This window comes from Melanotaenia boesemani, chromosome 4, assembly GCF_017639745.1.
Source record: "Melanotaenia boesemani isolate fMelBoe1 chromosome 4, fMelBoe1.pri, whole genome shotgun sequence".
NCBI lineage: Eukaryota > Metazoa > Chordata > Actinopteri > Atheriniformes > Melanotaeniidae > Melanotaenia > Melanotaenia boesemani.
This window is the reverse complement of record NC_055685.1, coordinates 2,077,409-2,103,162: the sequence shown is the minus strand read 5'-3', so window position 1 is coordinate 2,103,162 and position 25,754 is coordinate 2,077,409. Positions and strand designations below refer to the sequence as shown.

At 39.3% G+C, this 25,754-nt stretch overlaps 1 protein-coding gene across 5 annotated transcripts in view; it reads left to right on the top strand.

Moving 5' to 3' along the window:
- The first annotated feature begins 1,427 nt into the window (after window positions 1-1,427).
- myom2a (myomesin 2a) overlaps window positions 1,428-25,754 on the top strand; it is a 41,963-nt gene continuing 17,636 nt past the window's right edge. The window contains exons 1-17 of one of the 5 annotated variants that reach the window (XM_041982921.1): window positions 1,428-1,542; window positions 2,268-2,400; window positions 5,021-5,113; window positions 5,286-5,421; window positions 6,111-6,262; window positions 6,377-6,469; window positions 10,668-10,756; window positions 10,846-10,884; window positions 11,071-11,235; window positions 11,334-11,495; window positions 11,590-11,731; window positions 12,999-13,198; window positions 13,288-13,341; window positions 16,204-16,331; window positions 17,105-17,288; window positions 23,873-24,047; window positions 25,491-25,612. In XM_041982921.1, coding sequence (XP_041838855.1) covers window positions 2,294-2,400; window positions 5,021-5,113; window positions 5,286-5,421; window positions 6,111-6,262; window positions 6,377-6,469; window positions 10,668-10,756; window positions 10,846-10,884; window positions 11,071-11,235; window positions 11,334-11,495; window positions 11,590-11,731; window positions 12,999-13,198; window positions 13,288-13,341; window positions 16,204-16,331; window positions 17,105-17,288; window positions 23,873-24,047; window positions 25,491-25,612 — 2,041 coding nt within the window. In that variant the 5' untranslated portion in view covers window positions 1,428-1,542; window positions 2,268-2,293. Of the gene's footprint in view, window positions 1,543-1,634; window positions 1,650-2,267; window positions 2,401-5,020; window positions 5,114-5,285; window positions 5,422-6,110; window positions 6,263-6,376; window positions 6,470-10,667; window positions 10,757-10,845; window positions 10,885-11,070; window positions 11,236-11,333; window positions 11,496-11,589; window positions 11,732-12,998; window positions 13,211-13,287; window positions 13,342-16,203; window positions 16,332-17,104; window positions 17,289-23,872; window positions 24,048-25,490; window positions 25,613-25,754 lie in introns of those variants that run through there. The other 4 variants (XM_041982922.1, XM_041982923.1, XM_041982924.1 and 1 more) reach the window with 4 other exon arrangements.

Here is a 25,754-nt window from a genome sequence, read left to right as displayed (position 1 = left end):
CAGATGGACTACAGCAGCAGAAGACCACACTGGGTGTCTCCTGTCAGCTAAGAACAGGAAACTGAGGCTACAATTCACACACACTCACCAACACTGGACAATAGAAGATGGAGAAACGTTGCTGGTCTGATGAGTCTCCATTTCAGCTCCACATTCAGATGCTCGGCTCAGAATCTGCTGGAAACATCATGACAATATCCCTTCATGACCACAGTGGAGCATCTTCTGATGCTACTTCCAGCAGGATAATGCACCATGTCACAAAGCTCAGATCATCTCCACCTGCTTTCTAGAACATGACGATGAGTTCACTGGACTCCAACGGCCTCCACAGCCACCAGATCTCAGTCCAGTAGAGCAGCTTTGGGATGTGGTGGAACGGGAGATTCTCATCATGGATGCAGCCGACAAACCTGCAGCAACTGTGTGATGCTGTCATGTCAATATGGAGAAAACCTCTGAGGAAGGTTTCACCACCTGCTTCCATCCATCAGACCAGGATTAAAGACGTCTGACCCGGTACTAGAAGGTGGACCTGGTAAAGTGGATGATCAATGTGTCTCTTTTTATTAATTTTTCTTGGAGAATCCAAAATCAGATTATCTGTTTAAACCTCCACTTCAGAAGATTGAATACATGGTTAGAGGTTTTAAGGAGTTTCTGTATTTCCCTGCAGAATAAAGTGGACTTCATCAGGGTCAGAAAAGTGTTCTCAACAGAGCTCTGTCTTCTGACATAACAAAATGGCAGCTTAACAGCTGCAGGTCATCTGGGCCGTAAATTGGACGCTTGCTTCTTCTTCTCAGTTCAATTTTTTCCTGTCATTGACTCAGCAGCATTTTCTCCATGTGTCATCAGTCGCCTTCTTTCTTTTAAATGAGCTTGTGTGAACAGAAATAGCGGCGGAGGCTCCTGTACAGTAAGAAGTTGAGGGTATCACTGTAACAGAGGACTTGCTGGTAAAAATAACTCGACTACTGCCTGCAAGTGTTGAGCCAAGGAGGACAGACTGTCTCCAGGACCCTAAAAAGGTCTCGTTTAGCTCCAAGTGTTGTGATCTGCCAGAAAATTATCTCAAAATCTTTACATAGGTTGATACTGTTACATATGACGTTGAGCTGTCTTCTGCTAATCTTTCTAGAAAAACAACTTTGCTGCCAGTAATGAGGGTGGGTAATTTGGCCCTTCATGTAATATTGTTCATGTCAGACAGCCTGTTTCTGTTTTCCTTATTTAACCCTTTTGTGTATTTGCATCTAAAAACATAAAAACAATCTTAAAAGCAGAGGATGAGACAATGAATTCCAAATAATTAATTAAATAAGCATCTACAGATGCATGCTCTCCATCTCCAAACAGCAGAATGAGAATGAAATTCGGGGGGTAAATGCTATATATAGTCTTAAGTGCGTCCATACATGGGGTGGAAGGGGAACAGCATTCCTCTGGTGAGAGGGTAATATTTTTGTTACCATCAGCAAGTGCTTCCCAAGCGGCATCAGGCTGTTCTGCCACCGCTTTGCGCTGTTTTAATCTCTTGGGGTAAGTTGCTTTTGTTCTTATTTACTGTCCAGTTGGATTATTCATTTGTAGAAAAGACATTTAGAAGTTGAGAGCAGAGCAGTTCTCTGTGTTCAGACCTGGGACAGGTGAGTAACTGGTTTCATATGTGTGTGGTGTGGGACCACAGTAAGCAGCAGTGTGGGACATCTGTACACAGCAAGTGTCTTTTACTCATTTGTGTCAGTTAAAAAGACTCAGATAAAACTGTTAATGTGTTCAGATATTTTAACACTGATTAGAAATATAATTATCTACAGAGACAGTGTGGGAATGACATCAGGATCACATGTTAGTCTTCTTAGCCGTGGAAGTTTGTCAGATTTTCTGCACGCTGCTTTGAATTAAATCATGTCTGGCTTTTTGGTTTTATCAATTGTCTCCGTCTGTGATCCTGGAATCTGCAGACGGCTGCAGGCTATTCATAGCTGAGCTCTGTAAGGTTGTAAGTGGAATCACTAAAGCTGGGAGCACTGCTGAAGCTTTCCTGTTGTTCATTCCCGCAAGATAAACATGTTTATGTATTAATTATTTTTGAGTGTTTCAGCAGTTTGTGGAAGAAAATATCCCAGCTGAAGGTATTTCTTACAGGAGACTGTACGCCTGATGAAGAAACACTGACTCTTTTCTGAATTCACTGCAGAATGTCAGCTGCTCTGTAACATTTCTAACATGGTTTGGTCTCCCCCTCCCCCTGGTGCTCTCAGCCAGGTCTCCTTGAAGTGTTCCAGTCATGGCTTCCAAAGTCATACCTTGGTATAAGAGGAAGCATGTGAGCCAAGTCAAAACTGACTATGCCTATCATCACACTAAGCATGTTGTCAAGCAGCAGACAGAAAGGTATGAGGGTGAAATGTACCTGTTGCGTTTGTAAAGCTCAGCTGCTGCTGCTGCTTCGCCAGGTAGAGGCCACCGTGCACACTCACATGCACACATAGAGCTGCTGCACCTGTCTGCTTACAGCTCTGACATCAGCTTTAAAGCTGAGCTGAGCCCGGGTTTCTGGAGCCGGCCACCTTTTTACACAGCGATGCTAACAGTGGCTTCCTGACAGGGACGGTCTTTTCTTTCAACACGGTACATCAGCTTACTTTATTTTACATCATATCGACGAGGAAAGCAATGCTTTTTGCCCCAATTGTTTGCATTAATATCTTTATTACAAGGGATGAATGAATGAATATGAATATAAATGTTCATAAAATGATAACATATATCGATATTTAAAAAAATGAGATGGAAATAAATCATTTTTTAAAAGATAATTAGTATTGAAATTTATTAAATTAAGTAAACTTTAAGAACATATTGCTCAAGAACCTGCAGTAAAAGATTAAAACACATCATCACTAACACTAGCGTCATCATCATTATGGCATCATGACATCTGATTGGCTACCATAATCACATGACACAAAAGACATGGAAAGAATGCACCAAATTCTTGGGTGTCATGAAAATTGTGTGTATATCTAATTGACTATTTTGACTGGTAGATATGGATATCGAAGTGTTGATACGCCCTTCCTTATAAATAGGGTTAGTTATACAAATCCCTATTTAAGTTGATTCACGAGGATGGATTAGTGTACATGATGACAAGGAGAGTGTATTTCAAATTTTGTTTGACTCAAAAACCAGAAGCTGATAGTGTCACCTTTAATGGGCCGTAAGTCACAAGCAGTGGGAAAACCAGCTTTATATTTTATAGATCTACGTCTGTGCAGGTAAAAACCGGTTAGAAGAGGTTTCCAGAGGAACTGATGCTGCTTGGCGAAGCGAAGGGTTGTGATATTGTGTGTAAAAGGAGGAAAAACTGTACGTTTGCAGCTTCTGTTTGTGCCTTTTGATTTGATTGTGATCATGTTACAAATTATTATTCTTATCATTGTTGTTATATTAATAGTCTTATATTATTCTTTATTAAAACCACCAGCATCATTCAGAAGTCTGTTTCTTTGTAACCCTGGGACACCATGTGTGCCGGGGCTTTAGAGATCGATGCTCTGCTGCTCCTGCAGGTGTTGATCAGAAACACGACTGTGTTTTATGAATCTACTCTGCTGCCGCACTTTTTCCACCATATCTGGATGTTTAACCCTTGTAGAGACTTTTTTGTCCATTCTCGACTTTTCTCCCTCAATTTTTGGCCACATTTTTGTTTGTCTTTTGCCACAGAGGAGGATATTTTTGTACGAAAATGATGAAGTTCTCTTAAAAAACTTTTGGAATTCAAATTCAGTGTTTTTCTCTTTAAGGTCAACAGGACCCTCTGAACAAATTTACCACCCTTTTAGGTCATTAGAGGACGAAAAAGTCCTCTCTCTAAAACCCCTATAAAAACATTAGTAATCAATATTTTTCCTTTTTTTCCCCCTCAGGTTTCTCAGTTAACTTCAGTTCCAATAAAAATGACCAAAGATGTAATTATTCAAAATATTTTAATGCCTTTAAATGCCAGTTTGATTACATGATGTCACTGCTGAGAAAAAATGAGAAATTTCTAAACGGTGGGGATAGTGATTTTATTTAAAGATTAAAATAAAGGTTTTAATTTATTACAAGGCTGATTTAAACAAATAAATAAAGAAATGAAAAAATTTATAAATAATGCCTCGTGTTTTATGGAAAATAACCAGTTTGGTGTGTTTTTGTTTCATAAAAACAGTTACATTTTGTGATTTAACAGGCATTTCAAGGGTTAAAGTAATCAGAATAATTACATATTTGGTAATTTTTTTATAGGACTAAAGCTGGTTGGAAGATCAGAGAAAGAAAAAGTGTTAAAAATAAAGAATCTCTCATGATTTTCTAGCAGTAATGACCCGATGGGGTAGTAAACTGAAGCTGTTAAACAGTCCTGCTGCACTATGTCGTCACGATTAACTCAATATTGAAGTTGAAGGCTGCATTACTTCATAGATATTAACTAGTTCATGTCCCAGTTTGTCCAGTTCTGATCACCATGTCTCGAAGAAAGCTGACATGCTGCCTTTTGTCAGAAGGCTCATGCCAACACTTGAACCTGACCTACATCTGAGACCAGTACTTAGAGCTATACATAGTAATGCCAGAACTAACTCAGATTTCCTTTAGACTGAGTGGATGGGAAAATTATGATGGTCTAAGCAGATTTAATCAATTTTTCTTTCAGTTTAAACAATGTTTTTGTCTTTGTCCATTATCCTGATATCTGTTGTTGAGGCATTTGTGTGGCACTAACCACCATCAGACAGTTGACGGTTATATGGGGTTCTCATCATTAAGGTATTTTCTGGATGCTTTATGTGTCCTTAACATGCATATGTTGTAGGATAAAACTGGTTTACTTACTTCAGATTAGAGACAGCAGCACGCACATCTGGAGCTCTTTTGGCCAAAGCGAGCGCTTCTGCAAAACTAAAACCTGCAAACTCCTCATGGCAGGATTTTCATGGTGACAGACTCTCCCACTCAACAGGAAATCAAGCTCTAAGTCGGTGAGCAAGGTGCAGGCCCAGGCCACAGAGGCTATGGCAGAACCAGCATATACCATCCCGGCCTTCCGGCAGAGGTGAGCTCCCACTCACATGGTGTTAGAAACCACTTAGATATGATGTACAAATGCTTTTAAAACAGATGATTCTACAAAAGGTGTCAAAGTTGAGCTAAAATCTAAATGTTTTTCATAATCTATCAGTCAAATAAAGGTTATGGATGGAATAATTGGATGTTTGTGTTGTTAGGGAAACTGAAGACACTGAGGAGTATCAGAGAGTGACCACACATGTTGGGAAAGGACTGGCTGTTATTCAGCAGGAGCTCCACAGGATAAGGATGGCCACCAAGGCCCAAGTGGACAGTCTAACTATCCAGAAGGAGGTGAGCAGCTTTGTGGACAACCGATTAAAGTACTTGTGTCACTGAACTTGTTTACTTTGTTTATACTGGCAAAGAAAGGAAAGAAATTAGTTTCTGGTGGATTATTTATTATAAATCAATCTTATAGTTTTGTTAGTTCTTGATCAAGACATTTTTCATACTGCAGGATGAAAAAGAAAACGTTTGTCCTCCCTGGTGGGTTTAAATTCTCTATAGATTATCTGACAGTTTTTAATTCAAAAATATGTTTATAAACTGTTATTCTTAAAAACACTGAATGAAATCTATTGTGTTGATCAAAGCTGAGTTTCTGTTTCTTAGTCTAACACAAACCTCTTTAGTCAGAAAGCTTGTAATCTTCTTCTTTTCCATCGCGAGTTGGTTGTAGCTTAATGTTGATTTTATCTGCATGTCTTTATTTCATCTACATTTTGGTTTGTTTCCACATGATTGAGACCCATCTGCTTAAAATAGGATTTCATTTCTAAGTCATTTTGTGGGCAACAGATTAAAGTTCTTGTGCCACTGAAGTTGTTTACTTTATTTTATTTGAAAATTAAAAAATATAAAATGGAGAAAATATGTTATCCCTGCACACAGAATTAGTTTAATCCACCACAGGCTGCTGTTAAACGCTCCGGCAGGTAAGCAGGTAACATGTTCGCTCTGATGAACTTCCCACTCTGCAGGTGAAGGACATGATGAAGAAGAAGGTGGAATCGGAGGAAATTCCCAAGATGCCGGACTTCCTGGTGGCCCTGCGGCCCCACACTGTGTGGGAAAAGACCCCCGTCAAGCTTTTTTGCACTGTGGAGGGAAACCCTCGGCCCATTGTGAAATGGTGAGACCAGGTTTCTTTCCATTTGTCCCAGTAGCAGGTTACTGTTGCCTTCCCAGTTTCTAAAGTCTCCTGTGTTTGTAAAAGTAACGAACTACAGATTTGAACGCTTTGCAGGTATAAAGGAGAAGCACCGATCGACCCTCTGAGTGCTCCAGGAAAATACAAGATAGAGAGCAAGTATGGAGTCCACAGTTTGATCATTAGCAGGTACGTTAACCCACAACTCTGCATCCCAGCTGCTGGTGGTTTGTAAACACCGTTAACCCCTTAATGCCTGGCATCGCAAATTTCCATCAAACCACTTCAAGCCTTTATTTTATTTAGTTATCCTATTTTATTTATTTTCTTTTAATTACACTTGTTCATGTATTTATTTCTATATTATTTATAATTAATCTAATTATTATTCTTAATTTATTTAATATTAAATTGCACTTAATTTTTTTTCTAGCCTTTTTTTTATTTTCCTGATTTTTTCCCTGTATTTATTTTGTTTTTAAAAATTATAGGTAAATTCAGGGTTGAAGGGGTAAATTACTTTAGAAGTTCCCAAAGCTTTACTTGTACCTTATCGTTTTTCTGAAAACAGTTAAAATAAATATATAAAACCAGTGAGAGAACTGCATCACATGTATTTATTAAAATAAAATGTCCTCTGTGGCTGGTAGAACATAAAAATGTCTGTGTTAAATTATATATAATTTTAATATCTGTTTTTGTAGTTACAGAACAGGTATTAAAGACATGATGGTGCAACTATGTCTGTGACTTATATTTTATAATATTGTGGGATAAAAAGCAAGCATTTAGAATTCAGGTACCAATTTAAAAGAGAGAAATCACACCTTTCCCCTTAAAGCCCTTTTTGATCACTGGATCATATTTAGAAATATTAAACATTAAATTAAAATGAAGCTTCTTTCATTAAGTCCAGTTCTTATTGTGTACAAGAAATGTAAATTTATTTTAATGGAATTTGATCTGTATAAATACCAGTTTATTGACAAAATAACACATTTGTAAATGTAAATGTAAAGTGGGTTTTTTCTATAAATACATGTTAAGTTATTCAACTATAAAATGTGTAAAAAAAAAATAAGAAGAAAACAAATAAAGCAGCAAAAGAGTGAATGTGATAAACAAATATTACCAAGTCTGAGTTTTCGGAGCAGCAGGTGCTGCAGATTCTTTTGGTCGGCTGTTCAGTTGGTGCCCTGTTACCAACACTTGGATTTCATGGTATCCTCCAACTAATGCAGCAGTGGCATTAGGAGGAGGCTCACCACAGCTCTCCCCAGCTTCTCCAAAAACTCAAACTGCTCCTGGTTAGTGGTGGACTCCTCAGGGAGACAGATGGTTAGGATCAGTGATGGAAGTAATAGAGTTAAAATAAACAGCCTAACTAGCTCTGTTACTTTTTGCAAGAAGTAACTAGTAACTATAATTTAATAGTTTTTAAAAATAACATGCCCAACACAGGTTAGGATGTACCAGAGCCCAAGAAGTTATACCGTTCTTTCACAGCCACTTCCCTCTCCATCCTCGCTGTGTCTTCATGAACCTCCGACCCTGAGGACCTGCTGCCAGGGACAGAGCTGGACCTGGCCAGCTGCGGAAACGGCCATGGACTTCCAGCCTCACTCGACCTACCCCCGTCCAGAACCTTTTTGCAACCTACACAGTTACGGCTCTGGGTCTGGCACCAACTTGTTCTACACAAAGAAACTCGGTGCTTTTAGTGAACCAGCCTGCATTCACACCAGTTTAACCAGAACCAAAGTGGGAGGAATTTACTTCATGGAAGTAAATATAAACATCTTAGAGCTTTGGTCCTGAAAGTTAATGGTTCCATTATTACCTACGGTGTTCTGTAATAAAAAATATATACAGATGATCAAAAGAATTTAGGAAGTTGGTGGTTCTGGCACCGTCATCCATCTTTAAAATCTACGATGTTGATTTGTTGTGACAGTGTCACATGAGCTTTATTCGTGACGTTGCAGCTGAGTTTTGCTTTATGCGCTGCGTCACACGTTAGCAAACAGATATAAACGCTGATTGTTTTGAATGCACTCTGTGATGGATCCAGCAAAGAAACACAAGAAAACATTATCAGAGGAAGAGAGGAAAAGAAAGAGAAAAAAAGACAGAGGAAGAGTTAGGCAAGAGTCAACATCAGACTGACTTTTACTGGCTCGAGTGAGCCCAGAGAACAGACAGGATGCAAGATGATGCTGGATTAACCTTCTTCAGGGGGCAAGTCATTGAGAAAAACTGCATCTTCAAGACCCTTCAGTTGTGCTGGAGAACATGAAGCCGTCTGCTCTCTGATTAGAAAGTTTCATTTGTAAAGACAAGGACAAAAATCAGCATCTACAACTTTTGAAACGTGAAATGTTTACTTTTGCATCTGTAAACAGATATTTACAAAGGAACTTCTCTTTTTATTTACAGATACAAATCTTTTTTAAACTCATACAAACAGATACTCATAGTTTTTTCTTCACATTCACACACTTGAATTATTCAAGGTAGCAAAACTTGATTTGCAAATATGAACACATAGAAGTTAGAGTAAAAGTAGAAAAAAATATGAACAATTTAACATTAGATAAAAATAAAGCCATAAAAATTTACAACTGGATTTTTTTCTGTAGAAAAAAAATGACTATATGGTATACTAACCTTATTATATATATATATATATATATATATATATATATATATGTAACACAACATAACATAACATAACATAATAAAGTAAACATAATAAAACATCCCAGATGGCTGGATGAGGCTGATTTAGTCATGTAGAAAGCTAACATTATGTGCTGAAACTGAATAAAACCAAAGAGAAGGAAACAGAACAGAAAGCAGGATTAATAACAGGATGAAAAAGTTTCTGATTTAAAGTTTACTCTGACAGACTTCCTTCCTTCTTTTATGGATTTTGTCTACCGACAGAGTCCTGCAGGTTACAGTCGGTCTATGGTTACAGTCTGCTTCTCGTCGTCATCTTGAAGACCGCACAGCTGTTGGTGTCAACGTGCTGACCTTTGCGTCATTCGAGCCTTGAATTCCTCCCCACTGCCTGCACCCCCCATCACTCCATTCCTCCTTCTCTCCTTCCTTCTTTCTTTTTCCGAAGCAATGAGTACATCTGTTTCCACATCACAACGTCACCGAGGAGACTCCTGAGCCAAATTTCCTCCAGGTGATGGATTTCCTGATCATTTGTTTAAAAAAATCCAAGTGTAAGCTCTGTTAGGAGGAAGACACCGACTTCACGCCCCCCACAGCTGAGAAAAACGATAATCTTAAAATAGTTCTGCTTGGGGTGAAGGTCACATTTCTTCTTCTCCTCTCCTCGGTGTTAGATCTGCAGAACAGCACCATCGTCTTCGTGAAGAGCTGCACCTGCAGCTCCATCTGCAATGCATAGAGAAATATTCGTTCATCTTACAACTTTTAGCTTGCAGGAGCTCGTCTCAGGCTGATGGGGGATGGCATCCTTAAAAACTCTTCATGTGAAGTTTATTAGACAAAAATCTCAAGTTTTGTGCAGCCACAACATCAAAATATAAAAGATTAAATATATTTAAATAGAAATAGACAAAACCAAAACAAACTAAAATAATTTGATTTTATTCATGTTTTATTTATTAATTACATTTTTTTTTTGTAAATATACATATTTTAGATATCTTTATTTTTTGGTAAATGCTAATTATTTTATGGTACTTTTAATTTATTTGAATTTACTTTTGTTTGCTTTTTTATTTTAATTTTTAACTAATTTATTTATTTATTTTGTTTTCATTCTGATTTAATACTTAAACCTCTTGACACTTGTTTTCACTAATATTTCTGGCCTTTGTTTGTTTTATATTGTGTATTGTATATTGTTTAATGTAATAAGTTAATTTTATTTATTAATTTGTATTCATACATGCTTATTTATGCATTTATTTTATATTATCATTTACCATTTATCTTTATTTATTAATTGTTATTCATTCATTTAATATTGAATACTTTTATGGGTTTTAATATAATTTTAAATCTAATGTTTCCTGTCTCCCTCTACGAAACATGACAGTGTTTCCTCAGTTTTTTCCTTCTGAATGTTGTTGAGAACATAACTGTTTTAGTACATCAGAATTGATGTGGGACAGGGTGGCATTTCTTGGTTTTATGCATTTTTAAATTACTTTACATTGCATTCAGTTTTGTATTAAAAGTTTTGTATAAATAAAGCCTGAATAACTGGATAGTAGCAGGTTTCACGTCACACGATGTAGCAGTATTTTGGTATTTTGTTTAGATTTTTTTTTCTTCTTCTTTTGTACGGTAAAGGTTTAATTGATGATTGACAGCTGTTGGTGTGTGCTGGCTAATCCTTTAGGTGTGTTGTGAGCGACACAGCTGAGTACAGTGCAGTGGCCACCAACCAGCATGGCACCGCTACCAGCAAGGCTACAGTTACCGTGAAAAGTGAGCCTCTCTGTCTCTCTGCCTTCGTCTCATTCAGACTTTTCCAACATGGTAGCTATTCTCTAACAGTGAATCTGTTCTCCTCACAGGACCAGGAGGAGCTGCAGAGTCCTGTCAGCTTGGTTTAGGTAAGATTATCCCGTACAGGATGCAGCTGGACAGAATGCCACAGTTTCCTTAAACTCACTAACTTCCAAAGTATTGTGTTGAGGTGTCATGTTGCAGTACGTAGTACGGTAACACTAACCTCTGCTAAATACACATGCAGAGAAGTAAGAATCACTGATGTTGCTGAATTTGTTTCCTTTTTCCAGTTCCCCATCTGACTGAGATCCATCCCAGTAAGCTGGAGGTCGCCCTGCTCGACAGGTTCCCGGTTAGTTTTGGTGTGGAAGGCAGTTCCATCAAACTGAAGTGTACTATGGTGGTAGTCCCCGACCTCCCCAATGTACCACCCCTCGCCCAGTGGTACAGAGATGGTGAGACATCATTAGACTCGTGCCACACTGAAGCTGAAGCCTTTCTGTATCTGCTGTTGGTCTCTCCTCACTCTGTTCTCCATCTTCTCCTCTGAAAGATAAACTGCTGAAAGCGAGCACGCTGGCAGAGATGTCAGTGGGTGGAGGTGCAGCCAGTCTGACTCTGCCTCACCTGGCCAAGGATGACGAGGGTCTCTACACTCTCCGCATCTTCACAAAGGATGGCACCACCGAGCACAGCGCCTACCTGTTTGTCTTAGGTGACGTAACTCTGCTTCGTGTTGCATCATCAGACCGATGTCATGCAAGAAAAAGTGCACTGACCTTCTTATTGACTACTTTGTGGCTCCACAGATGCTGTCCCTTCTGCAGCCGGAGCCCCCGGTGCACCAATGAGCGTAAAGGTGTATGACGTTAACTCGGATTATGTGCTGGTTGCCTGGAAACCTCCCAACACCGTTAATGAGGCTCCAATCACTGGATACTTTGTGGATCGGTCAGTCAGCACCCTGACACTCTTTAGTCTTAAAATAGAGCCGAGCTAACATGAAGACGTGGTACAAATCTGCAGTTCACACTGAGTTCACTAGAAGTCTGCAATGTATTTGCTGTGATTTATAGTTTTCACTTAATAGACTTACATTAAAGGACCTCTGACCCTTATACACATGAACAATAAGGCAGATAAAACAAACAAATAAAACAAACCAATCATCAAACAAAACTGGCCAGAAATGAGCAGTGAAGAAAATAGGTCAATAAATCAAATGATCTCCTCACAGTGCCTTTTGTTGCATTTAGCTATTTCTGGCTTATATATATATATATATATATATATATATATATATATATATATGTATATATATTGGAATCATTGGAAGCCAATTAATTTATTTTTTTGTTGAGACGTATTGAAACACTGCTGAAGTCATCAAGACATGAGGATATAAAAACATGCAAAATGATCTCTGTCTATTTGGAAGAGAAAATAGATCATATTTTAGAAATATTACTATGATGATAAAAAAAATTAAGTGTTCGGTCAGACCAAGCACCAATATGCTTTATGTGTGTATGTAGGAAACCAGCAGATAGATGAACTTTAGTCATATGATGGGGACCAGTTACAACTGTCTCAGTTTTGTCTGGATTAAGTTGTATAAGGTCCTGAGACACCCAATTTTAATATGTTGAAAGTGGTGTTGTAGTGAATGCAGCATACTAGGATCTAACAGGTAAATACACTTGTGCATCATCAGCATAAAAGCGAACAGATTCACATTACATTTGCAAAATGTAATAAATTGTAATGTAATAAATTACACAATTGGTGTAGCATAAAAAACTTTGAAAATGTAATAACTACAGACCATAATGTACTAACTTATTACATTATTCGCAAATTATTATTATGTTTTTTATTTTATTACAATTATTACAAATTATTGTCCGTTCTACAGTATTGGTTGCTATATGGTCCCACAACTGACCCCTGTGGGACACCATATTTTAACAGAGAATCTGAACCTGTAGCTACTAGTTACAACACATTTTATTTTTGATAGGTAGGATGAGAACCTTTATAATTATAATTAGTGATCATTATTATTTTTTACTGTATCTTTTTTACTTTTTTTCTTTCTTTCTTTCTTTTGTTATAGCTACAGCTACTATCTGTTTTAAATACTTGACAAGTTAGAATTATCTGTGTTTCTAAAGTGTGAAACTGACCTGCTCATGTCATCTCCTGTTCTGTCGCGTAGGCGTGAGGTTGGAACTGATAACTGGGTCCAGTGCAATGATGCTCCAGTAAAGGTCTGTAAATATCCGGTTCATGGCCTCCGTGTGGGACATTCCTACCACTTCCGAGTCAGAGCCGTGAACAACGCTGGCATCAGCAGGCCGTCACGCAAGTCGGACAAGGTGATGGCCATTGATGCTGCTGAGAGCGAGAGACTGCAAGGTATCGATGAAGGTAAATGCATGATGCGTTGCGGCAGCAGAACAGCGGTTGCTAATGATCTGTTCATCTGTCATCTTTTCCTGCAACAGTGATTAAAATTGAAGGGAAATATGATATAGTGATCAAGAATGATGAACTGGAAGGTACAGTAATTTATGAAGTTCAAGTTTTACTTCTTTACCATCTCACCACAAATTAACACATCCATCTTTTTTCATCTTTTAATCATCATCATAATCATGAAATAATAACTTAATACGCCATAGTTTAACCCTTAAAACTACAGTAGATCTCTAGCATCCCCAAGTGCAGTTTATACTGTAACTTTGTGGGGTAAATTGTGATGGATAGCTTGCCCTAGGTGATCTAAGGATGTTTTCCAGGCATTCATATCCCGTCCAGAAGGTTACAATCCAGCCACAAAATGTAGTGTTTATTCAGAGGCTCTATATGGTAAATCCACAAAGAGTGATCCATGATAACAAAATTATTTATCACATTTTCATCATAACAAAAAAGATCGCTATCACTACTATGTTGCTAAGAGACCTTTATGTTGATCTGAAAATGATAAAGAAGCCACTTCCTGCCAAAATTTCTACCAATCAGAGAACTTAAATTGTCAGTGACTGTCCTGCCAACAAGGAGCTTTATAACTACCTCAGCGACCTCAGCCCCAGAGATAGGAGAACCCACGCCGTTGTCCCCCGACTCTGCTTCCTTGTCGTAAGATGTGTTGGTGGGATTGAAGAGGTCCTCATTTAAAGTTGAAACTTTTTCTGAGAGGGGACTCCCCCAGTTGTTGAGGCAATGAGTATTCCCACAGTTGCCTCTCACATAGAGCAACTCCAGAATGGAAGACAGTCCAGCCCTTCTCTAGGGCAGTGGTTCCAGAGTCCATGCCATGCATCAAGGTGAGTCCAAATATATCTAGCTGGAATCAGTCAACCTCGCATCTTCAGCTGAGCAGAGAAGGCCCGTGTCACCCTTTCAGGCTAAGCCCGACCAGGTGCATGGGCTATGTTTATTCTATTCTGCAGTCATTTAGCGAACGCAACTGGAAGGATTTAATATTCGTTATTTGAAGTTGTGTCTCCCGTATGGGAGACGGGTGCCCTGCAAACTGAGCTCCAGCCGCCTTAATAGTGAAAGCAACATTTCATTAACAATGTTAAGGGAACTCAAGGGATTGGGACTGAACAGCTGTGTAGTCATAAGAAAACCACTAACCGGAGAAAAAGGCTTCAGTTTGCTAGGCAGCATAAAGACTGGACTCTGGAGCCATAGAAGAAGGTCATGTGGTCTGATGAGTCCAGATTTACCCTGTTCTAGAGTGATGGGAAGATCAGAGTAAGATGAGAGGAGGATGAAGTGATGCAGCCATCATGTCTGGTGCTACTGTACAAGCCTGTGGGGGCAGTCTATGATCTGGGGTTGCTGCAGTTGGTCAGGTCTAGGCTCAGGTCTAGGTTCAGTAACATATCCAAAGAATGAGGTCAGCTGATACCTCAATATACTGAATGAATTTCCTTGATGATACGGCCATATTCCAAGATGACAATGCCAGGATTCATGGGACTCAGATTGTGAGAGAGTAGTTCAGGGAACAGGAGACATCATTTTCACACATGGATTGGACACCACAGAGTCCAGACCTAAATCCCATAGAGAATTTTTGGGATGTGCTGGAGGTCCGAATCTCCCATCATCAATTCAAGATCCCAGTGGAAAATTACTGCAACGCTGGGTGGAAATACAAGTTGTGACATTGCAGAAGCTTATCGAAACAATGCCCCAACCAGTGCTGCTGGAATCAAAGCTAAAGGCAGTCCAACCAAATATTAATAGTGTGTGACCTTTGTTTTTGAGGCAGCTTTTTTCTTTGACCAGGCAGTATAGCTCCTAGAAATGTTAACTAAAAAGATGATTTAAGATAAAAGGTCTTGAGGTGAAGCAGGAATCCTCCCTTTCAGTCTCCACGATTCAGTGTAAACAAGATTTATTATGTCCATTTGTAGAGCAGGCCGTACAGATTTAAGAAGCCTTGGTACAGAACCACAGATCTACAAATCACAGTTTGACTTTGATTAACTACATTTCATGCTTTTCCACTGTGTGAAATGTTGGCTCTTCATTGAGTGATGGCCATGATGACGTCGCAGAGATCCCGTCTGTCAGGATTTCACTTACAGCCTGTTACAACACGATTACTCATGTTCAGATGTTCAGCAGTCAGTGCTCAATATTTACTCCCAAATACAAAGAAAATCTGGAAAAAAACATAGAATTTTGCTTCTAGGGGAATTTAATAAAAAATACTAATGAAATGGACAATGACTGTGTAAACGTTTATCGTCAGCATATCTGTCTGAAATGAATTTGCCTTGTACTAGACCAAAATAAATTAACATATCAGTTAGAGAACAGTTTCACTGTTCTGTGTCCTCCAAACAGAAGGTATATCAGTTAAAAAAAGGACTTTTTACCAATTATTATAAAAAAGACAGAAACTTAGAATTAGTATAAAATCCTGAAAATCAAAAAATGTGTAAACCTGGAAGGTCAAACGTCTTCTCTTTCTAATGTTTGTGGTGCATACTTTGATTAAACTCCCCCATTCACACTTTAATCAACTTAAAGTTTTTCTTTTTTTCCCAATTAAAACTATTTATTCTTCATCCTCTACTTTAACACAAACCAATAACCCAAAACAACTAATTAAAAATGAATAAAATCAGTCCTTTAAATAACAGAAAACAGATGGCTCATTGTAGAAGTCCCACATCTCACCCCTCAGCGTGTTTGACAGGCTGAAACTATATTTATAAAAACTTTGTATAAAATTCCATAAGAAGAGCATCAGCAGTGTTTGTCTGCTCTGCTGGTGGAGATAACGACCCTGTGAGTCCAGTGTGAGATGTTCAGGATAAAAACAGGATGTGGGACTTCTGTAAAGCTGCTGCTGTGTAAACTTCACACTTCAAACTTGTTCACTCCCAATCTAGGCTACGTAACTATCCCTGGTGAGCCCACCGACGTGCATGCATCAGAGATTTTCAAATCATATGTGGTGCTGAGCTGGATGCCTCCTAGCCCTCGCGGACGAGCTCCGCTGTGGTACGTCATCGAAAAGGTGCGTCACTCATTCCCATAAACTTGGATGAACAAATAAATTTACCTGCAGCTCTTCTGATTAGATTGATACATTTCTACATTTCTGATGGATTATTTTCTCACCAGAATTCACCTGAATGCTATGGAAGCCCATTCCTGACACTCATAATTCTGAGTTTCAAAGTCCTAATTATGAGATAAAGGACATAATTATGGCAAAAAAGTAATAATTATGAGATTTAAAGTCATATTTATGATAAGATTCATTACAATGAGATTAAAAGTTATAATTATGAGATTCAAAGTGATAATTCTGAGAAGAAATTCATTAATATAATTTAAAAAGTCATTATTATGAAATTCAAAGTCATAATTATGAAATTATGATAAAAAAAGTAATAATTAGTAAATAAAAGTAATAATTATGGCAAAAAGTCCTAATTAGGAAATTTTAAATAATAATTGTGAGGTTTAAAGTCATTATTTTTATATAAAATACATAATAAAATTCAAAGTAATAATTATGACAAAAAAGTCAAAAATACAAGATTAGGGTTTATCACAAGGTTAAGTGAATTCTAACTTTTTTTTATCTCATAATATTTTTTATGTCTCAATAAGGACTTGGAGTGTTACAATTATGACTTTAAATTTCATAAATACGAGGTACTACGTCAACATTTTAATTTAAAAGTGGGAGGAATGGGCTTCCATAGAACCCTTTGTTAAATATTTTGTGGTTGTTGAAGTTGATGGCTGTTCCTTCAACCCCCCTCCCTGACTCTCCCACAGTGCTTAGCAGGCACTGGAGCATGGCAGCGTATCAACACTGCAGTAAAACTCAACTCCCCGCGTTACCCAGTTTTTGATTTGCAAGATGGACAAAAGTACCAGTTCCGAGTGTATTCAGTCAACCTGTACGGCTCCAGCGAGGCGTCGGCGCCCTCTGAGCCCATCCAGAAGGTTGATGGAGATGGTAAGAGCATTTGCTCATCTGCTCATTATGTTTGAAAGAAAAAAGATTTTTTTTTCTCTGGTGTTGGTTTATCTAAAGACAGTAAGTCTAATGCTGTAATCAAGCAGTTTAATTCAAACCTTGGTTTTTATTGAACTTTGTTAGGACACTCATACTTCAGTCAGCTGAGCATCAGTCTCACTCGGATTGGCTGCACAGGTTCATGAACGAGTGCAGAAAACAGCAGGCTAACTTAACATGTTGTCCAAAACAAGCAGAAATTTCACAACATGTGAACAAACCTGAATCCCATGTGACAGAACCAGAAATCATGTCTTACTTTTGCTGTTTTGTGTTGAAAAGTTTGATTCCAGCTCTAAAAACTCTACTACTGTTTCTCCCATGACTCTGCCTTTGCTTGAAATGAATCATGAAGGTCCTGCTGGTTTCCATGGAGATGAAAGAGGTTTTATAGTTAAAGGTGTCGTCACCTGGTCTTTTCATGCATCCACTGCCCTCTAAGTGTCTTTAAATATTTTTTTGAAAACTTATCAAAAAAAAAAAAAAAAAATCAAACATAGAGCTTGTTCTGACCCTTTGCTCATACCACAACTTTGTCTCTTGCGAGTTCATGCAAGCGTTTGACTAATGCTAATGAGGTGCGCGCGGCGAGCGAACCGAGCAGCAGCTTACAGAATTCAGCCATTTATGTTTGAACCAGACTCTGAGCCTGAGAGTGAACCGAGATGGTGGAAGAAGCACATTTACAACAAAATGTTGATAAAGATTTACGTGGCAGAGCTCTTCACCCCACTTATAAAAAAGAAAACACAGGACTCATTTGTACATTGCAGGGGGTTAAACTTTTAGGCTTGTCCCTTAGCATTAGCGTTAGCTGCATCAGCAGTAAAGCATGACTTTATATCAGGGCTCAGAGCACAGCAGCCCCTAACTTAAATTTTTAGGAGCACAAGCAGAAAATTTAGGGGTGCACACTGAAATCACCTTGCATCGCAAATATTCACATTTCCTCTTATTTTCACTGTATTAGTGATAAATACTTGAACAATAAATTCAGAAATTACAATGTTTACAATTCACATATTTTTGTGCAGCAGTTGACAACATAAAAAAAATCATCTTACTGGTCGCACTAATACAAAACAAGTAGACATAGAAGCTGTCAAATCAAATCAGATTTGATGATTTGATTTTCACTTTGTAGTCGAAGCAGAACGGCAACTTTATCACCATCATCCCCCATAGGGCATGGTATGACTGGTCCATGTTGTTCCTGGTAATAAACAGCTTCAGGGACTGAAGCTCCTCTCCAGGCACTGTTCCCACTCCTCAGTAAGAAAAGCAGCTATTGGCTGTCCTAGAAGTGGCTAGAAGTCGCTAATTAGCATAATCAGCCTTGTACATATAGTTGTAATGGATGTTGCCATAAAAAGGGATGTCATGGGAAAGGCAAAAATTTATATAAAAAAAAAAAGACAACCTAAAATGTTTACAACAGCATAAATGAATGAATGAATGAATGAATAAATAAATAAATAAATAAAATAAAATTAATCTGTCAATATTTTCTTTATTTTTTAGTTCAGTTTTTTAAGTAAATTTTGTTTTTTAATTAGGAGTCTGGAACAAGTCACAACACTTTTAACTTTTTAAGTATTTTTGTCCACACTGTTTATTAATAGACGTTACTCTGATCCTCCAGCAGCAGGAGGATCCTGTATATTTAGTCATTGCACAAACTTCGTGATAATGGAATAAAAACAAGTTTGAGCTAAATCAGCAGTTTTATTGGAGTTCTTCAGCAATCTTGGACAATTAATTTTCACCATTACTTGAGGTTTTATAACTTATATGGATTCTTCATCAAATGTAAAGAGTTTGAACAGAAAAACATGATCATCATGTAGGCTGCTGACTGGGCTGTAGAAATGCTGCTTTATAATCTAGAACATGGTTGTACTGATGTAGAACAACATCATACACACTGCATTTACTTGCTCTTGAAGTTCATCTGGTAAATGTCAGTTAAGACAAAAACCAACTCCACCCCACCCCCTATTTTCTGCGTAACTCCACCCACTGCCGAATTTGGAAAATGCCAGAAACTGCGAGGGTTGGGGTGGGAGATGTGGGGTGATCAGGGGGCGGAGAGTGGGCGGAGAGTGGGCGGGGATAAACAGGCATAAATGATTGACAGACCGCAGCTCAGCTCACTGGCAAGATGCAAAGTGAGATTCACAAAGCAGCTACACCACAAATCAAATCAAATCAAACTTTATTTATATAGCACCTTTCATACATAAAAATAGCAACTCAAGGTGCTTTACAGATAGTAAAATCCCCCAGAACCCCAACCCAATAGCAGCAAGCCCCCCCCCCCCCCCACTTCAATTCTGAAGCTGACGGGGAGCCAGTGCAGAGACTTTAAAATTGGTGTAATGTGGGCCCTCTTTCTGGTCTTTGTCAACAGACGTGCAGCTGCATTCTGCTGCAGCTGGTTCAGGTACTTCTTTGGAAGACCAGAAAGAAGAGCATTACAGTAATCTAATCTTGATGTGATAAAAGCATGAATCAGTGTCTCTGCACTGGCTCGAGAGAGAAACGGCCTGATGCGGGAGATGTTCTTTAGATGATAAAAAGCAGTCTCAGTTATGTTTTTAATATGCGGCTCAAAACTGAGATCTGCATCTAAAATCACTCCTAGGTTTTTTACTTGATCAAAATAGTTGAGTGCTACTGTTTTCAGTTTGGCCTCCAGTTTCTCTCTCTCAGCTTCAGGTCCAATCACTAAAACTTCTGTTTTGTCCTGGTTGAGCTGCAAGAAGTTTTCTGCCATCCACCCTCTGATATCTAAAATACAATCTAACAAGGCATCAATGGGCCCGTGCTCATCAGGAGTCACGGCAACATATAACTGTGTGTCATCAGCATAGCTGTGGAAATTTAGTGTCTCCTGATGACATCACCAAGAGGAAGCATGTAAAGATTAAAAAGGGTGGGGCCTAAAACTGAGCCTTGGGGTACACCACAGGTTAGTCTATAGCTCTTGGACGAGGATTCCTTCATGCTAACAAAGAACTCTCTATCTGTTAGATAGGATTTAAACCAGTTAAAAACAGTACCAGTGAGGCCAACCATGTCGTGGAGTTTGTTTAAAAGAATAGTGTGGTCAACTGTGTCAAAGGCTGCGCTGAGGTCAAGCAACACTAAGACAGAGAGTTTTTCATGTCAGTATTGAGCCTAAGGTCACTCACAACCTTGACCAGTGCCGTCTCAGTGCTGTGATTGGTCCTAAAACCTGACTGAAACTTCTCAAATTTATTGTGTGAGATTAAAACATAATTTAACTGATAAAAAACAGATTTCTCTAAAATTTTGCTTAAAAACGACAGGTTGGATACTGGTCTGTAGTTGTTGAGGACCTAGGCATCTAAATTGCTCTTCTTTAGAACAGGGGTCACCACGGCTGTCTTTAGAGAGGAAGGGAAGACGCCCGTCTGGAGAGAGCAATTCACAATGCTCAGTAAATCCTCCTCACAAGAGCCATAGACAGTTTTAAAAAAGGCAGTAGGGATGGGATCTAAAAAACAAGTTGCAGATCTTAACTGTGAAACAATATCCCTAAGCATTGCAGCATCAACCTGGGCAAAACTCTCCAGTGTTTCCTCACAAGTAAACAAAGCCCCAGACCGTTTAAAATCTACAATGTGATGTTGACACAGGTCAGATCTGATTTTCTCTATTTTATCTGTGACGTGGGCTGCAAACTCTTCAAACCTGGCATCAGTGGGTGTATCAGCAGGATTGTTAAAAACAGGGTTAATTAGGCGGTTGATTGTGGAGAAGAGAACACGTGGTTTGTTTTTATTGTCAGTTATGAGTTTGGAGAAGTAGGCCTGTCTTGATATTCTAACAGCTTCGTTGTAAATACATAAGTGTTCATGTAGAATTTGATAATTTATTGTTAGTTTGTTTTGTCGCCACCTCCGCTCTGCTATTCTGCAGTTCCTTTTTAACTTTTTGATATCTTCAGTTTTCCAGGGAGGAGCTGGTTTTGTTGTTACTTTCTTCAGTTTTAGTGGGGCCACTTTGTCCAGGGTAGCACTTAATTTACTGTTAAAATGGTTAACAATAAAATCACAGGATGAGGGGGAAATAAAAGCTGGGACACTGTGAAAGTGATCAGTAAAGTTTGCAGCCACTTCAGCATTAAGACAGCGTTTCCTAATGGTCTGTTCAGGGATAGCTTGTTTCATAAAACCTTCAACCTTAAAAAAGACACAGAAATGGTCAGAAATACCTAAATCAACAACTGATGTTATGTTGGTAGACAGTCCATAAGTAATAACAAGGTCTAATGTGTGGCCCTTGTTGTGCGTAGGTACTCTGACATGCTGGGTAAAATTCATACAGTCTAAAAGATTTAAAAAGTCCAGGGGGAAAGAGTCTGACTGATTATCTATGTGCAAATTAAAATCACCTAAAATAACAATCCTCTCATACTGGTTGTGAATGATTGAAAGCAGCTCTGAAAAGTCTGTTATGAATGATGAGCACCTTCCAGGAGGTCTATATACTGTTACTCCAAGGACAGGTGGGCTGCTAAAAACAATGGTGTGATATTCAAAAGAGGAGTATTCATCAAACGAAATGTCTTTAAAACCAATGGAAGATGACAGGATAGAGGCTGTCCCACCACCCTTTCTGCCTTTCCTGGCCGTATGTGTGAACATGTAGTTATGTGGTGATGCTTCAATTAGGGTGATGGGAGCATCTGTGCTGAGCCATGTCTCTGTTAAAAACATACAGTCAATGCTGTTGTCTAAAATCAGGTCATTTATAAGAAAGGACTTATTTAAAAGTGATCTGGCATTCAGTAGGGCCATATTTAGGGGACCAGGATGAGTGTCCTTAGAAACCGGGTGTGTGTTTGGTGGCCTGTTTAGTGTCTGTATTGACGTGAGGTTAGCAGGGTTTCTGTGGGACTTTTTACTGAGTATCTGTGTTCTGTTCGTGATTATTGACTGTATGGGGAGAGACACAGGTGTGGGTGGTGATGCCAGGTGGTACTGACAGGGGGCGCTGGCAGGGGATACAGTGCTCAATGGTGCAGGTAGGGTGTTATGGTTGGTAATTATTATGGGACGCGTTTGTGGTGCGTCAGGCCTACAGGGGGCGCTAAAGGGACGGTTGAGTGTTATTGTTTCAGGTAATGAAGAAGCATGTGCTGAGGGGGTGTGTGGTGTAAATAGTCAATCACGTGGGAAAACCTGCCCGGCGTGTTGCAGATTAGCCGCTAACAAACGGCTACCAAGCTTGTTGGGATGCAGACCGTCTGAGCGAAATAAAGACGAACGCCCCCAGAACAGATTAAAACTATCAATAAAACACATGTTAAGAGATCTGCACGTGGACTGGAGCCATGTATTAAGTGACAAGATTCTGCTGAACCTGCCACTGCCCCGGCGAAGTGTTGGGATAGGGCCAGAGACAAACACGGATAATCCGTGGGAACGAAGGAGAGAAAAAAGTTCACGGAAATCCTTCTTAGTTATTTCGGATTGCTGGTGTGTGGTGTCATTCGTACCAACATGGACAACTACCCTAGACCACAGAGCGTCTTTGAGGTGGAAGACTTTCCCCTCCTGAACCTCCTCAGCTCCACATGAACCAGGTGGTCCTGAACGTATCAGTCTGAGTCGTTCGCGGTGTTAGCTGCCTTCCAGCAGCTCCAGCAGCTCTGGAAAGCTGTGGAGACTCGCGGCAGGTTGTGGCAGCTGCAGGAAGAGCTGCTGGAAGTTGCTGCTGTCTGTCGCCAGATGAGGATCAGCAGGTAAAGAAAAAGTCCGGTGTTACTTTTACACCCTCAGAAGCACAAATCTGTCCCATTGCAGGAAGATTTCATCAGAAACTCTGTGAGAGAACAGAACTTCAACATGAACACACACACATGTAAAACGCTGGTGTGTTGTTAAATGTGGTTGGCTGTGTGTTGCAGGTACGGAGCTGCCAGTCGGTACGTATTGATTAATAAGCTCTTTGCTAAAGCAAAATTCCCTCGAATTCACCTTTCAACGTGTGTGTGCTCTAACTACGAGATGGAGATGACTTCATTATCTGATGTTATCATCACGCACACATGAAGTCTTCATGTCAGTTTTAAAGAGATGAAACTCCTTCCTGTTAATTAAAAAAATCATCTCCTGGGATATTAAAACAAATCCTCCATAACGAAGCAGCAGCTGCACTGACACGGACACACTTAATGGGTTGAACCCTATTCCTGCATGTTTCATATGTAAACACACTCTGCTGATCTCACCTGTTCACGCATCACCTCCTTCCCAACAGATCTGAAGAAGTCTCAGATCATCACCACATTTTATGATCAGCCACAGCAGCAACACGACTCCTTCCTTTCTTCTGTCTTAAATTTAAATGAATGTTTAAGCATTTTATATAAATTCTTAGCTTTTGTGAAACACTATATAATATAAAAAAGGTTTTCCATTAATAAAATACTGAAATCTGTTAATAAATAAAATAATTTCTTGGAAAATGACTGCAGCTTCTTTCTTGAACAGGCGTCCCCTCTGCTCCCGGTCAGGTTGTCGCTACCAGGAACACCAAGTCCTCGGTGTTCGTACAGTGGGAACCTCCCAAACATCTGAAACATCTGGTGGGATATTACATTGATGGCCGCGTGGCTGGATCCAAGGAGTGGTTCCCTTGTAACCACAAACCCTTCAAACATAACAGGTAAACCAACAAACCCTTGCTCTGGACCGGATTAAATGTTGTAAGGTGATCCTGATGGTTTCATTTTTGTCTGCATGTTATTTTGCCAGGAATCTCTGAAATAGAAAGTAAATTTCTTCTTGGAGTGTCATGGAATTCCAGTTAAGATAGTAAAAAATGAAGAGAAATCACCAGAGAACATACGACTAACACAGGAGATAAAGAAATGGCTAAACCAGTTAAATCCAGCACATTTCACAGTTAAAACACGTTCAAAACAACAAAAAATTATTTTAAAATTCTATTAAACATTGAAAAATTTAACCCTGAATAAAATGCAGTGATTTGAACATTTCCATCAATTTTCTACATGTTTTTGATCTTGTTCAGAGTCTCTGGGGAGCCAGAGTCTTTCCCGGCAGGCATTTATATTCAGTTTAACTTTATTTATACACCACTAATTCACAACTAAAAGGTCACTTTTATAGACACAGTCCAGTTCAGGGTAGTCCAATTATAATCCAGTTAAGCTTCATCATATCATCCACATCAGTCCAGTTTATGATAATTGTGTTCCTATAAACCAGCTCACAAAAATAATGACCAGCTAAAGAAACCAGTCCATTAGTTTCCTTAGCTGGCTGTTATGTTTGTTTGTTTTTTATTCAATACTCCACCCTGAGCTACATGAGACAGGGATACCTGCTGAGAAAGAAGAAGAGAAACACAAATGAATGACAACAACGTCAGATATTTCTCCTTGGAGAGTAAAGAGAGCAGAGAGGAGCCCAGTGCATCATGGGACGTCCACCAGCAGCTTCGGCCTATAGCAACAGGACTAAAGGATGGATCATGGTCATCAAGCCTGCTATAAGATTCATCAGGAAGTAACGTTTGAAGATGATCTGAAGGCAGAGAGGGGGACCTTTTCCTGAAGCCAAAGTGGGAGCTGATTCTGTTTCCTGAAGCCAAGCTGGGAGCTGGTTCTGCTTCTTAAAACCAAGCTGGGTGCTGGTTCTCTTTCCTGAAGACAAACTGAGAGCTGGTTCTGTTTCCTGAAGCCAAGCTCGGAGCTGGTTCTGCTTCTTGAAGCCAAGCTAGGAGCTGGTTCTACTTCTTGAAGCCAAGCTAGGAGCTGGTTCTGCTTCTTAAAGCCAAGCTAGGAGCTGGTTCTGCTTCTTAAAGCCAAGCAGGGTGCTGGTTCTCTTTCCTGAAGACAAACTGAGAGCTGGTTCTGCTTCTTGAAGCCAAACTGGGAGCTGGTTCTTTTTTCTGAAGCCAAATGGGAGCTGGTTCTGCAGAGAGGGGTCTGATAAATATAGGTTCTGCCTCCCATTCTACTTTTAGAACCTCTAGGAACCACATTTAGTGTAAAAGCAACAAGAACTAGAGGGTAAATAAAAAAAATAGAAATAAATACTTACAATTCTTCATTGTAACTAAAAACAAACGGATGTGTTACAGGTTTGTGGTCCACGGTCTGATCCCGGGGGAGACCTACACCTTCCGAGTCCAAGCCGTCAACATCTTCGGCCTCAGTGAGGAGTCTCAGGAGTCTTCTCCCATCGCTGTGGAGCCTGCCCTCGGTAAGAGGAGCCCCCTTCATGATGTCATTTTCCGTGAAACAGAAATCATTTCGATGTGATAAACTGTGGGCCGAAGTGAAAAGATGTTTCAGAAACTGAACAAAGCTCACACTCAGAGTCTCATTTCATCATTCTGTCTAGA